The sequence below is a fragment of the Aptenodytes patagonicus genome, chromosome 1 (genome assembly GCF_965638725.1).
Source record: "Aptenodytes patagonicus chromosome 1, bAptPat1.pri.cur, whole genome shotgun sequence".
In the NCBI taxonomy this organism is placed as follows: Eukaryota; Metazoa; Chordata; class Aves; order Sphenisciformes; family Spheniscidae; genus Aptenodytes; species Aptenodytes patagonicus.
In genome coordinates, this window is record NC_134949.1 from 112,339,013 (window position 1) to 112,354,432 (window position 15,420).

At 36.5% G+C, this 15,420-nt stretch overlaps 1 protein-coding gene across 6 annotated transcripts in view; it reads left to right on the forward strand.

The window, feature by feature from the left end:
- The window catches only part of ROBO1 (roundabout guidance receptor 1), a 777,783-nt gene that overhangs the window by 482,460 nt on the left and 279,903 nt on the right, over positions 1–15,420 (forward strand). For all 6 annotated transcript variants that reach the window (XM_076351850.1, XM_076351840.1, XM_076351865.1 and 3 more), the window contains one exon: positions 6,029–6,355. In XM_076351850.1, coding sequence (XP_076207965.1) covers positions 6,029–6,355 — 327 coding nt within the window. The remainder of the gene's footprint in view (positions 1–6,028; positions 6,356–15,420) is intronic.

Genomic DNA, 15,420 nt, shown 5'->3' on the forward strand with positions numbered 1-15,420 from the left:
AGAAATGTAATTGTAATTCATGGTGTCTTAGCAACATAAAATACTTAAAGGATATCTTTCTAAGTGGGAAAAATATTTTGTGGGTGCCTACAACTTAAGTTTAAAAGCCGTCGCCCACAAAGTTTCTTTTTATATTTTACAATCACACTTTGTATTTAAAGTGCAACTTGCATTACCCCAAAATATCCCTTAGTAACAGAAATAATGAAGAACAACATTTATTAATAATTTCATCTCGTGCTAGGAACAGGAACTCCCACAGCAATTAAAGGAGGGAAACAAAATATTCCTTGACATAATGGTGTAAAATGAAAAAAGAACAACTTCTTTTTCACGGAACTTCGCAGTGGTTTCATGGTAGGAATGATCACTTAGTGTTCAGTGCTTTTCTCTTTACTTACGTCTTGCTCACCTGTTTTCCATTGTGTGCTTAGAAAAAGAAATGGAGATGTTACTCTTCATTGGGAACACGTAGGGGAATTGCAGGTTCTACTGATCCAAAGCGAGAGCCTTGCTTGTCACATTTTATGGTATGTAAGTTATTGGAAAGAACTGGACCTATTCCCAGATCAGTATTTGGAACCGTTAAACACATCTTAAAATGCATTTCAATAAACCTGTAGTCCTGGGTGGGCACTAATCAACTGATACAACAGTGCTGATATGTTCCAACTATTCATTTTTCTCCTTAGTGTACAAATACCGACTTACTTGCAGGACTGTAACATCTCTGTCGCCTGACATTTTTGTTCATAAAGGTGGCATCCTTTTAAAGTAGTTATGGAAATGTTCACAGTTATGACTGTGCAAAGTAATGGCAGGATTTAGGTAAAAAGCGTAACTTTTTTTTTCTAGACTCTATGTTCAATACTCAGTTGTTAGAGATGAACAGCTGTTGTAAATCAAACTCTCTGCACGAAGAACTACTGAGTCTAAAGTGATGTACAATGACCAATGCTATTCTCAAATCAGTGTTTCAGAAATATCAGTTAAATGCAGTTTTGGTTCTTGTGCTTTATGCCAAAGCAGAATTCAAAAGTGAAATTTCTGTTCTTACACAGTTGACTGTTTTGGGAAAATCCAAAGGCATAGGCACAGCATTACGGCCTTCATTAATTACTTCATGTCTTTGGTTATGGAGGGAAGACTGCAGTATCTGTAAAGGAAATGTCAAAATAGTTGCTTTTTAATATGCACTATTCTTGCAGGCTAAAAAGCTCAAGGAATCGGATGCTTTATTTAGGCTGAACAAGGGTAGTATACGAAGAGTAAGAATATTAAAAAAAAATAATGGAGAAGTTGAGAGAAAGAAAGCGAGTGGAACAAGATCTCTGCGGAACTTCCTCGTCCTATTGTTTTTCTTTGAAAATTATTTGTTGTCTGTGAGAACAGGTAAACTCAGTAAGTTAGGTTAGCTGCATGTCTTCGGGCAGAAAAGCCACTTTCAGAAAAATACTTTGACTTTTTCTTTAGTTATTTTTCCCCTGTGACATGATGTGACATTGCTTTGCAGTGTGTGCTTGAAATGTTATTCAAAGTCTGCTTGCCTCTTAACTGTGTATGGTTTGGGTCTTCCAAGTTCAAAAGGATAAACTTTAGATCTAGAGTTTAAGACCAGGAAGAGGTGAGCGAATCTTACGAGGGGAAAATCAGATGCAATTAGTTTGTTGGTTTCTAACAGCAACAAGAACACAAAATCCAAGAGGATGGTAAAAAAGGAAAAGGTTGCAATCTGCATGTCAAAGGGATAAAATCCCAAGAAGTGTGTGGAGAGATCTGAATTAAGGGGCAGCTCAAGCACAGGAAGAACGAGGTATTTACTACTCAGGGATATGTTTAACCTGAGGATTAGAGAAAGTTTTCTAACCACTAGAGCAAGACAGTTATGGAACATCTTTCCAGTCAACATAAACAAAACCACAAAACAATTCCCCCCGCTTTCTGAAAAGTTTCTGAAAGAGGTTAAGTCATATGTAGTGGAAATACTGGGGAATTGGGAACGCTCTTATGTTCTGATGAAGTATAATTGTTTGTAAGTACTACCTAACTCTGATTTTAAACCTGTGATTTCGTTTGTTAGAATTTTACTAATAACTTTGATAGCAATTAGGCCAGTCACTCAGGTCTTATGTTACAATGGAAAGCGTTTCAATAAAAGAGCTGAGATCTTGTGGTCTGAAAATCAGTGTTAAACGCTGTATTTGTGAAATGGAAAAGAAATGGGGCCAAGAGTATACTGGCTTTTTGGCACGTGGCGAAAAATGCAGTCTGTCATGCAGCATTTTTATAAGACCTAGGATAAATTATTATTTAGATATATGGGTCTTGGGAAATCAAGATTTTTCCATATCTACCTTAGCTGAAGTTTTGATCGACTGTAGGTATGGTCTTGATTTTTAACTGTCTTAGGCTGCATGGTTCAAATTTGAGGCACTTTGTTCCAGTAGCACATAACTTTTTTGTTTTCCCCCTAAAGGAGAACAGCACAGTGTTTGTATCCCTGATATCAGCAGCTTTCCCATTTAAACACATTCCCTGCTATTTTTCAATACATTATATTTGTATATGCTACCAGCAGGAGGTTTTAAGGTGGGAATAAAGGCAAATCTTGCCTCTACGAGTTTAGCATTCATCTAATGCTAACTTTCTTTGAACCTTCACATCTGTTTATTTCAGTGTTATATTCTTGTAAAAATAGTTGTGGCACAGTCCAAGAAACTGGAAGCATGATTTCATATAATTGTTCTTTTAAGTAGCAGCATGAAATAATTAGTATGGCATACTTTAATTGGTGGCATCCTGTTGACTTTTTATGAAAGACTTGAATTATAATAAAAGCAGAGAACACAAGTTGGTTAGTTCCTGTAATCCAGTGCTGTCATCTTTGGGGGAAAGAAAAAGCAACTCTGTTGTATATTTAATGGCAGATCCAGCATGTAATAGGTGTTCTGTTTCTATTTTTTTTTACCAAATATCCCCTTGGGAAGGATTTTTGACGGGAAAATTACAGGATTGGTGCCCACTGTAAGATTTATGTTGATAATTGAAGCTGCTGCTTCTCAGTAAAACGTAAATGCAGCTTAAATAACTAGGCTAAAAGGAAAGAAAGATCTTAAAAAAAAAAAAAAAAAAAAAAAAGTGTAGATATGTAGAAAGATTATAACTTTGTTGTCAAGGCCATTATACCCCTCAGGCAGTTGTCACTAAATCTGTGGTTAATGCTCACTATGTGCCAGTCAACTACTCACGCAACTTTTGTCCCTTTCTGCTTCAAGCAATTTCATGAAATTTTCTAGAGAAATGTTACTTTATAAAATGTCAGGATAAAAAAAAAAAAAAAATTAATGGACATTCCTGTCTTTTTAATTCCTCTAATATTACCCAGCAAAGAAATTTAAAAAGTATATGAGCATTCCTGGAGTTTCCTGAGGACTTTTTCCTCCCAAAGAGTTTTGAGTCTCAGTTTTCAAGAAAGTTTAGAGGTCAGTCTTTAAACTTTCATTCTGTACAGTACTTGAAGTTAGTGTACAGTGACTTGAATGTCAGTATGGAAAGTGTGCGTATAATATATCTGAAAGTGGTATTTCATTCATTTGTGATCTGGGCCAGGCTGACAGAAACAATAGGAGGCTTGTACTATATTGTGTGCTGGCTGACTAGCGTAATCTGTGAAAATACGAATGTGATACATACTAGCATATGTGCAAACTTTGTTTTTTGAAACAGTTCTTGACTATCTTTAAACATTTTACATTGAACTTGGATTTTTATATTTCCAGAGTGACTTATAACAATTGATTTTTTTTTTTTTTTTTTTTTTTTTTTTTTTTTAGTTCTCTAATCCTTTGTTTCTGTGCCTTTCCTCATGAGGTACATAATAAGTGAGTAAAAGTATAAACAAAATAAGGTTTTTATCCCTGTCTAAGTATTTTTACCTTGGAAAGAGAGATCTAAAATTGGTCACCGCAATTGTGACGGTAGCATTATTGCATGAAGGTCTTTTCCCAAAAGCTGTGCAAAAGTTCAGGATGAGTAGACACAAATGCAGTTTGCAATGACTGACGTGCTCTCAGGGCAAACAGAAGTGTATTAGAGGCTTTTTTAGCTACTGCAAAAGACCAGTGCTGGCTGGCACAATTTTCTCCTCTTGTACTTTTAGCTCTCCTCTCACTGGATTTGGCCTGTGCCCTACCTCTAGGAGGTGCAGCTCAAAATCTCGCTTTATAGTGATGTGCAGGGCTGGGCTGCACAGTGGTATGTAGCCAGCAAAAGGATTTGGGAGTTTCCTGCCTTCCGTTCTTTCTGCCCATAGTTCTAGTTTTCATGTCTCAGGCAGTTGTTGTAGGTAAAAGTAAATGTAAAATATAATTACTTGTTTGCTTTAAATACTACAAAATCTAGTAATACTATGAATATCCAAACAGAAATCGGCAAATTAGATAAATGATAAAATATTTCTTATAATTTAGGAATATAGTCCTAAATATAATACTACTTAAATTATCTTTCCTTAGAGGACTACAGAGTAGGTTTATTGCTGTTTGAGTTATTTTGTATTTAATGATCAGTAATGTTCATATAAAACTATCCTCTTTTACTGCATATAGAATGCAAACATATTTCAATGTAGTCAAGCTGTACTACCAGAGATTTGGGAACGTGCAGTTAGTGCTAGCCGATTAGTGTGACATTTAATTTGAATTGATTATCTTGAGGTGAAAGAAGTGTGAAATAAACTTTACATGAAAGTTCAACTTTTTAGAATATTTTTATTTTATATATATAAATATATATATTATACACACACACATAGTATATATTGAAAACAGAGCTCTCTCTGGGACTCTCCTCTCCTTGTCTCCTTCCCTTTTTCCATACCAATTTATGGTTTATTAACCTGCAGTGAATAGATCTTGTACTTCTTCTGGTGCTTCACAGCTGTTCAGAAACCATGTTACTAATGTTAATAAAGAATCTTGGCATCTAAAATTTTAATAATCAGGAATTAGTAACCCAAAAGACTAATTTTATCCATAGCAAAGTTGTATATCAAGAAAAAGAGAAATAAGGAAAATAGTAGTCTGAAATCGAGTCAACAATTTAAAACCCCAAGTGTTTTGGTAGCTGCTTATTCCTAATTTGGAATTCTTGGGCACCCAGTTGGTTGCCATATTCTTCTGTGGTATATATCTAGCCAGACTATTACAGTTTTTTTTCATGCCAGTTATCAGCTTGCAGTTTGAATTAGTTTGAAACTGAATACTTTTCTAGAAGAGTATCTTGTTTACTTGTAACTTTTCTTTTATCCCCGATACTGTAGTCTCACATTGTATCAGAGTTCTAGATTGGAGACAGTAAAAAATTTTATAATGTAAAAAGTTGCTCTAGTTTTCCCTGACACAAACAAAAGGTGTAAGAAGCACTCAGGCACTCCATGCATTTGTACCTCTATGGTACTGCTTAACAAGTGACTAAAAAGAGCTGGCAGTACAAGTAAAATAAAGCAACTTTGTGGGTGCTGGAGATGTTAGACTTACTCTGCAGACATTGTATGAATTAATGGGCTTTCCAGAAGGTCAAATGAGGTTGACTGTGACTTTGTGTTATGAATTAGAACGGTACCAGTTTTGCTGGTAAAGATGGTCTGATGTCTGTAGAGTATCTGTAGGATTAGTTTTTCATAATTCTACATGTACATATGCATGTATGTATGAATTTATGTATATGAATAGATCAATATGAAAATGGATGTGATTTAGGAACATGGCAGTTTAGTTCACTAATATAGGCTGCCTGTTGAAAAAATGCTTTCAATGTATTCACCTGGGAGAACCTTGCACACAATTAAGTGCATTAAGGTGGTTTTTTGTTTGGTGGTTTCTTTTTTTTGTCCACTTTAAAAAGATGTTAATGGCTGTTCTTATTAAATCCTGTACTACAGGATAATGGTTAAGTAGTTGTATTGCAAATCACAGTGACTGTACCTGGCAATGATCTCCTAAGAAAGTTTTGCATTTTTATCTTGCAGGTTCCCGTCTTCGGCAAGAAGATTTCCCACCTCGAATTGTCGAACACCCTTCTGATCTAATTGTTTCCAAAGGAGAACCAGCAACTTTAAACTGTAAAGCTGAAGGAAGGCCGACCCCCACCATCGAGTGGTACAAGGGGGGGGAAAGAGTGGAAACGGACAAGGATGATCCACGCTCCCACCGCATGCTGCTGCCCAGCGGATCTTTATTTTTCTTACGCATAGTCCATGGGCGCAAGAGTAGGCCAGATGAAGGGGTCTATGTCTGTGTGGCAAGGAATTACCTTGGGGAAGCTGTAAGTCATAATGCGTCGCTGGAGGTGGCAAGTAAGTACATCTTCCCCGCTCCCCCACACCTTTGGTAACAGCTGCTTGCTTTGATGTTATTTGAAGATAAAAATATAAGTGTGAGCTGCCTCTGACGCGCTGACTTAAAAGCAATGAAGGAATCAGACGGTTAATTATTACTAATACAGACATAGGAAAATAGAAAAATAGTCAGAAGAGGTATTGTATCACTGTAGAAATTTAGATTTTTTTTTTTGTGCGTTCTCACTACTTTTATGCTTTCATGAAATTATTATTTCTTAATGTTTGTTAGATTTTTGTATACTTAATTTCAATTTATAGATGTGTTTTCCTCTCCAGATAACCATGCAAACTGCAATGTGTAATAGGAGGCAGGATAGACAGAATTTGATCTAATAGGGTACGTTTGGAATGGTTGTTGCACAGATAAACAGTAGAAAAAATAATGGCAGATTTAGAAACACAAAATATTTTTTTTTCTCTAGAAGAAGTGGCCCACAAATTATCTCTCTAGTTCTAAGTATTTGGCCAACGGAAGGAGCAGTCAAGTATGTTCACATCGCTTTGTAATGCTTATCTCTTCCTGTATGCCCTTTAAACTCAACTTATTTTAAAGGAAGAGAGTGTACATGAAAGGGTTTTAAGCATTCATATGGAAGGCCAAGTGTAGGTCAAAAAATATCAAATTTGGGGTACTGAAGTATGAGAGGAAACCTTGCAATTCAAAAGTTAGGTATCTATTTTAAGTTGCTTTTATAGGCTTCCTCTGTAATCTGTAGCAATTCATCTGGTGTCATGTTGAAGAGCTAGCTCAGAACTGGGTGAGTCACTGTCTGAAAACACTGATCTCTCTGTTGACTAAACAATTAATGTTGTTAACTAGCTCTGATGAAACTCCTAACTTTTAGACAAGTTACATAAATGCTGTTGGTGTATAAATTTAGAAGAAGGGCTGGATTTTCATAACTCTCACAGCAGGCAAAGGAAATAGACTATAAATTTGTGCATTTACTTGAGCCCTTTGCCTGGTCTTGCTCACAGTCACAGAAAATCCCAAGGACTTTCATAGTTCTTATATCAGAAGGATCTTGAGCATCATATAATACAGTAAATGCACATGATTAAGATCTATGATCATGCTGTTTCCTTGTTACCACTTTTAGTGATAAAATTAATTAGTGTCTGGCTAACTGGAAGTATGCTTATCCAGTAAATGTATAACCTGTTTAAATTATCTGTTGATTGGTTACTCCCAAATGTTATATCCAGTATCTTGTATGTGTAATTTTGAGTGGGCATTGAGGTTTAAGAGATTTTGATTTTTATCTAATTGCTGTTGTTTACTTTATAGCACTGCTCGTTGAGTCTTAAAATAAGTTTTAATGTTCTGTCCATGCAGCAAGGCAGCATGGACAGCTGTGCTTATTTCACGTTCTTTCGGTTTGTGATGTACCGTGAAGTAATGTTTGAAATGCATGTAGCGTTTCTGTGTCTTCCACAATTTTTGATCAGAACCCAGAAACATGAGGTAGACCTCAGTGGTTGGTACACTGCAGCATGTACCAGTTCAACTGCTATATAGTTGCTAAATATGTTTGTCCCCCCTGCCTCAAGTCATCTTCATGTGATTACAGTAGAGAGTCTAACTGACAAGGTCTGAATGCAAAATACTGATATCACCACAAATTTTTTTTAAGAGCCTCTGCCAACACTCAAGACAAAAAAATAAAAGATGAGAATCTTCTTAAAGGGGTTCAAATGTACACCACCTAACAATAGTATAGCATTAAATTGTTAATCCAGCTCAAAATTACTCTCATATCGAGGGCTAGTGTCAGAAAATAAACACCAACAATGCTGTAAGGGGAAAAAAATCACAATCTATATTTGGAAATAATATTTGTAGGTACAATGGTATACAGTTTTAACTGTATACCAGCAGATTATAGACAAAGAATTTTAACAGAAAAGGTTATGCTTTTAATAGAAAAGCTAGTGATGTGACAGTGCAAAAGCACCAAACCACTTTAAATAGTACAGAAGACATGAGCAACAAGGAAAGAGTTGAAGGCTGGTGGAATAAATTTGCATTAAATTCAAAATCTATGCATTACAGCTGCAACGCTATCATCATTATAAACTGTAGCTACACTCACGGTGGATTGCTGCAAATCAGCGAACTGTTTGATTAGCTTCTCAGTACACCTGTCTTGAGCACCACAGCATTTTCATTTGTATACATGTAGTCATATACAATTGCTGTTTAATAAATCCTTATGTTATAGTTTAATATTTGTATGTTTACAGAGTAAAATTGCCTTTATTTGGTTTTAATTTACAAAGTACAGAAGGTAATTTAGAGTACTCATTTGGTTATATGCTTTGACGCTGCAAGTTTAACTAAAAAACTTCTGTGAAGCATAGAAAGCAGAAGCTTTTTTTGTGCTGTAACTGCTAGCTCCTGCTGGAAGAAGCAGCTCCTGTCTGCACCACTTTGTTTCATAATGTGATAGGGAATTTATCACAACATTTTCTATCACCTCTTACAGTAAAAACTTCAATTAGATGATGTTCCTTCAGCGTTCAATGGAAGTGTAGATTTGACTTCAGATTTGGGTTAATACTAAAAATAAATTTTCGTGTCTGTTATTCCTTCATGCAGATAACTTTTTTAAGCAGTTCCAATGCTCATCGTTGAGGTAGTCCACAAAGAATTTGTTGCCTATGTAATAAGGTGGACGTGTTCCTTAAGTACACTGTGCATAGATTCCACAATTGCAAAGAAGGAAACGTAGAGGGATTTCAAATCTACAAAAATATCAGAAGTGCAATATATAAAAAGCTGTTTCATCTTCTTAAATACGTGTGTATTTTAAGAACTTCAAAAACAGCTTTAGATGTGATAGCCACAATGGGGGAGAGACTAAAATCATAAATCATGAAATTGCGGAGAGAATTTCCCTCTGCTTTTGTTCCTTTCTGTTCATCAACCTTTATTTGGTGACTTGGCTGAGGTGTGCATCTCATTTAATCCAGAGGATGCTACATTTTCTTCCACTGATGTGTATCTCAGTCATGATAGTGTAGTCCTCAATGAATACTGTTAAACAAAATCTAAATACCATTTATTATCAGCAAATTGAATTAAGTCAGTCTCTTATTCAATCTCAGCCTCTTGTGGCCCTTCCAAAATGTTTGAAGATCCCCTGGGTCTACTCATGGCGTTGGGGGTTTGTTATATCTTCTCCATAATGTTATTTTTGAGAGAGAGAGAGATTTAAAAAAAAAATCCAGCTGTATTTCCTGCAGTTTCTGTGGTTATTTCCTTGAAACCATGACCCATCCTTATGCCCAAAGAAACATTAAAAACAAGGTGATACTTCTTGCTGGTAAAGAGGTGATATCTTTCTTAAATATACCAAACGAGTACTTGAACCCCCACAGACTCCATTCTGTTTGATTATGTTGCAGGGACTGTAACTTTCTCTAATCAAATAGCTAGCCACTTGATATTTCAAGAATTAAAATATCTTAGACACTTTAGAGACTAGTAAAACTATTCTAAGCTACACAGCCCTGTGCAAAGTAGCTTTGTAATTTAATATTACATGACATTTTCTGTGTAATTTAGATCTGTAAGATCTTCGTAAATGGGAAGGCTATATATTTGCATAAATAGGAACCCAACAGACAGCTGAATTACAAGTCAATTAAATAAGAGATGTAACTCCTGTTTAATTGGGGCTTTTTTTGTGTATGTAGTTGACTGGTTTCATCTTTATTTGAAACGTTTTTCTCACAAAATTTCTGAAATGGAGACTCGCTGTATGCATTCAAACTTAATTTGCGGTAGAATGAAGTTTCAGTAGGGTAGCCCAGAAAGAGTATGCGATGAGATAATCAGATAACAGCCTGTAGTCATTCTTCAGACTTAGGCTGCTACAAGTCCATTTGCCTCCCTCTTCTTGACTTCCTGAACTCAGCCTTTTGATCACTGGAGACCTACTCAAATTAGCTCTGTGTTTTGTTTTTGAGGAATGTAACTGGTTTCGGATTACTGCCTACCAGTGACACATTCTCCAGTGGTGAAAGGTCCTAAAGAACGTGAAAAAGGGCATGTCCCTGTCAAAACGAAACTGGGTAATTCTCTCTATAAATGTCAGGTTTTACAGGTGGGAGCACAAAATGGAAGCATGCTTGATCCTCAGAGTAAGGGCTGGAGACTGTTTAGGCTATCACATAAACAGTTGGAAAACAAAAGTCGTTTTTGATGCTAGAGAAGTAGAAGCAGTTTTGGAAAAGTGGAAAGTTACCCATTAGCAGACTGGAAGGTGGCTGCAGCTGCTTCATATGCTTGAATCTCTTAGGATTGTCTGGTGAATGGATGCACCTGATCAAGACCTAATTCAGTTATTGGTGTGTGATAGTTTGATTCAGTGTTTAATTTTTTCTTTTGTTTTCCTCCAGTTACTCCTTTTTGAGGAAAATTTTATCTCCGGATCTTGTGAGTGTCTGTTATGTAGCATTATGTAGAAAACTACCCATGTCAAGAGCCATCTTTCTTCCTCTAAAGTTTTTGAGGATGTTAAGAAAAATCAAATGCAAATGAATTTGGTTGTGTTTGCCGGTCAGTGGCTTTGTGAATCTTTACTTTAAATCAAGTTTCTCTGTGAACTTCTTTCACATTTGCTGTGAAAGTTCTAGGTGACTCTTATCACAACATTTGTGTTTTCCATTGATACATGGATTTGCTTCTCAAGAGCCATGCTCTTGTACAAATACAAAAGTATTTGTAAAGTACATACAAAAGCATGTTATCTCTAACCTCAGTAACAGAGCATCTTACAGTAAGTAAGTTGTTGTGTATAAAAGTTTGCTCACATTTGTTTTCAATTTACAATAGATAATACTCCAAATACATTAGATCCCAGGAACGTCCCAGTTAGACTTGCCATGTTGTGACTTTAAAAACAAAAAAAAAACCTTCCATTGCACAGAATTGATATGAAAAATGAATTAACAGCTCTGTCTACTCAGGGGTTCTAAAACAGTAATATCCTTCTCACAATGAGAAGTCATATTTCTTTGTGTATTGTTTTCATCATATGTTCAGTCTGTATGGTGATACGTTAGCGAACATGCTCTCCTGACTGCCATTGTACAGCATCAATATTTTAAGCCAAGCTGAAATTAATGAACAGATTTGCAGTTTTGTTACCTGATCTGTTCATATCTTGCTGATAAACAAGTGACTTAATTCGAATGCTTATATGCATATATAATGAAGATGAATCTCAATTTTACAAGAATCTCATTAAGCTCCTAAGTACATACAAAAATTTAGTGAAGCTATACCATTGCTTACCACAAGCAATGGCATTAACAAAAGTTGCTTGAGGCGTAGGAGGCTTAATAGTAGCGCTGTTGCTAATGCTTCTTAAAACCTACCATTTATCAATGGTAGGTTTACCTTGACTTTTACTGTGCAGCTGTAACAAGCATTGAAAGCCTGGATTACTATAAACTGCCTCTGAAGCATATCTTAGCAAAAGATGTAATGTCATTTAGGAGAAATTTCTTTGCAATGAGGTCAAAGTTACATGCAAATGTGCTACTTTTTAAAATGTAGTTAACTCTGCTTGAGGAAAGCTAGGACAATTATTTTAGCTACTTAAACAAGTTTGTGTATGTTACTTGCCTCTGCCATTACAGTCAGTTGAAGAACGTTGAGAGCTTGAATGTAGTCCTTTAAGTCCCCCACCTAATTTTTAAAGATGCATAGAGCCTTATTTTTACTCTTTTGATACTCTGTTTCCTTTACTAACCAACTCTCTAGTAACTGGGGGTAACTCTCTCTCTGTTAAGCATAGTAGTGTTGCATCCATAAAAGTTTGGGAAGTGAGCCTTGTACTTCCTTCTTTCTATTTTTTTTTCATTAAATGAAGACGATGTTGTCACATATTGAGTTAGACCTAATGAGAATAGCAGATGCTTTACAAACCTCCCACATTTTAAAGAACGCTTATTCAGTTGTGTTTACTTTTACCTATAAAAAGGGTCAAAGTAGGGTGAAAGATAAGGAATTTCTTTGTCCCATTAAACCTCTCTTACAAAATAGCAAGGGTTTATGCTCATATTTTATATAAATATTTTTACTCTGTGCACCTTCTTTGAATTCTAATATGAATCACCAAACAAAAAAGGAGATAGGGAAGTGAGGCTGCACAGAAATCCAGCAGTGCAGCAAATGGAAATGCTTAAATATTACAGCTCTTACGGTACTCAGGTTGAATCATATTATTACTATTATATTCCTAGTTCAGGGTTAGTAACATTGGTCTTCCATGACTGTCCTATAGCATGGTTAAAAATGAAATAGTGACACATTTAAAGAATTTCAGTCTGAACTCATAGCATGGTGCAAAGAGAAAAAAATATTTCAGGAGATTCCAAATGAAAACAAAAACTGCTAGGGTGATCTCCTCTGCTGGGTAGAAATAAGACATAATTCTAGATTGTCTTCAAATTGGACTGTCCCGACATGTGAAGCCAATGTGTTGAGTCTCTATTTTCATGTTCTTTATGAGCAGAACTTACCTTTGTGCAAGCAATACACACACGGCCCATGTCAAGCTTCAGAGAAGGTGGCTGAATTACTTTAAGATGGTTTGTCCTGGTTTCGGCAGGGATAGAGTTAATTTCCTTCCTAGTAGCTGGTACAGTGCTGTGTGTTGGATTTAGGATGAGAACAATGTTGATAACGCACCGATGTTTTAGTTGTTGCTACGCAGTGCTTACACTAGTCAAGGACTTTTCAGCTTCCCATGCTCTGCCGACCGAGAAGGCTGGAGGTGCACAAGAAGCTGGGAGGGGGCACAGCCAGGACAGCTGACCCAAACTGGCCACAGGGATATTCCATACCATGTGACGTCATGCTCAGTACATACACTGGGGAAAGCTGGCCGGGGGGGCCGCTGCTCAGGGACTGGCTGGGCATTGGTCGACGGGTGGTGAGCAATTGCATTGTGCATCACTTGCTTTGTATATTATTATTATTAGCATCATCATCATCTTATTTTAATTATTAAACTGGTTTTTATCTCAACCCACGAGTTTTTCTCACTTCTACTCTTCCAATTCTCTCCCCCACCCCAGCTGGGGGTGTGTGTGTGTGTGTGAGTGAGCGGCTGTGTGGTGCTCAGTTGCCGACTGAGGTTAAACCATGACATGGTTTTATCTGATGAAATCAAGGTATGAAATCTGAAGTTTCCCACTGACTCAGACTATATTCTTTTCTCTCACCTCATCCCTTGCCATGTCTTAATGAGTTTTTAGAGAAGAGATAATTTATTACCAGGGAATTCGGCATGATTCTTCCATATGTAGCTTTGTCATCATTGTAACATAATCGTCAGTACGCATTCAATGACTGTTTGAGTTCTAAAAATGTGTTGTTGCAGTTTTAAAATGATTTAAAAGGAATAAAAATGGCATAGAGTCAGTGTAGGTGTCTTATGGTTAAAAACACTTGTTCCTTTGAATTACAAGAAGCAGAGTTAACCATCCTGTGGAGAGGATGGTTTCATCAGCAGCAGCATTAATTTTCGTTGGTAAAATGAAATATCCCTTGTTGTTCTGAAATTCCTTTGGTAGATGAAGAAAAGGTTGCTACAGAATCTAAAGATCAGTGATGACTTTCCTGTACTTCATTTTCCTGTGTTATGCAGAATACGAGCTGTTCAATTAGCTGCAAAATTCTTTCTCACTTTCCATTAATTTTAGGCAAGATGGGATCTCCCTGAGTTAATGTTTGTATTATTACCTGCAAGCTATGCAATATTGTCAAAATTCAAACCACTTAATTTTTATAAATGTTCTGTGTTTTAAATTATACCTAATGTGCAATCACTGGTGTTTTAAAATAATCAGGCAAACAACAGGTTACTCCCTTTCTCAGTTGCATGACAATGAACAAAACATTTTGGACACTTTTCATAATTTCCATGGGTTGAGATACCCATGGCCTCGGAGAAAAATAGGCCCTTTTTAACCAAACCATCAGCTCCTTTCTTCATTGAAGAGAGGAACTAAATATCATCCTACCAGGCTGTGTAACTTCAACGTTAGGTGAACCTCAGAAGAACAGTTCTGTTTGTTTGCTGTCATGATCAACAGATCTCTCTAAGTGACTGTGCTTAACAGTGGTATGTATTGCATAATGCAGGTACATTTTCTGTGCTTCCAACAGCTACCTCATTCACTATATTTTCACATTCCGTAATAACAAAACTTTAAGAATTTTGTTCTTAAAAGCAGTGCTAAAATGACTTGATTCATTTGCGTGCTGTTTACCATTCATACTTCACCAGACCAGGGAAAAATACTGTCAACTTCTAGTATGATCTTTTCTCTCTTTGTCCTGGGGAGGGCAGCCCCCCTCACTTGGTGATGGAACATTGCTATGAGAGCCGTGATCCGTACCACCACTTCACTAGAAGATTTATTAACTCAATTTTAACTCACAATCATTTAGTTTGCTCTGCATCTTCCTTGCAGTGGACCAGTGGATGTATGCTATGGTGCACACTACAGCTTCCATTACTGCTTGATAAACGTACAAGAAGAAATCGTACTTAGTTATCAATACTTCGACTATATACAGTAACTCAGACTACAGTTGTTCTAGAAGTATTAATATATTTACAATTGTTTCCATTCCAGCAATGACGGAAATAATTTCTGTGTACCAAGTGCACGTAGATTAAGACTCCTTTAGCTTTAAGGGCCTTGCCTCCATCTGAGTTGCTTAGATCAAATGTTACATGGGATCTGAAACAAACACTCCTACAGTGATGATAGCTCAGATTTAGTCAGTCACCTGGGGACTCCCTTGGAGGAATATGGATTCATGCCAAGTCAAAAGCAGGTCTTTTTTCCTTTTTACCTCCACCATAGGTTCTGGAGCTTCTTTCTGAACTTTGTCAGCAACTGTGAACGTGCCACAGTAACTTCTTTGGGAAGAGAGTCTCCCCTCAGTTTGTAGGCTGCTGATGGTGGGTGATAGGTTTCAGAGTACGCTGGTA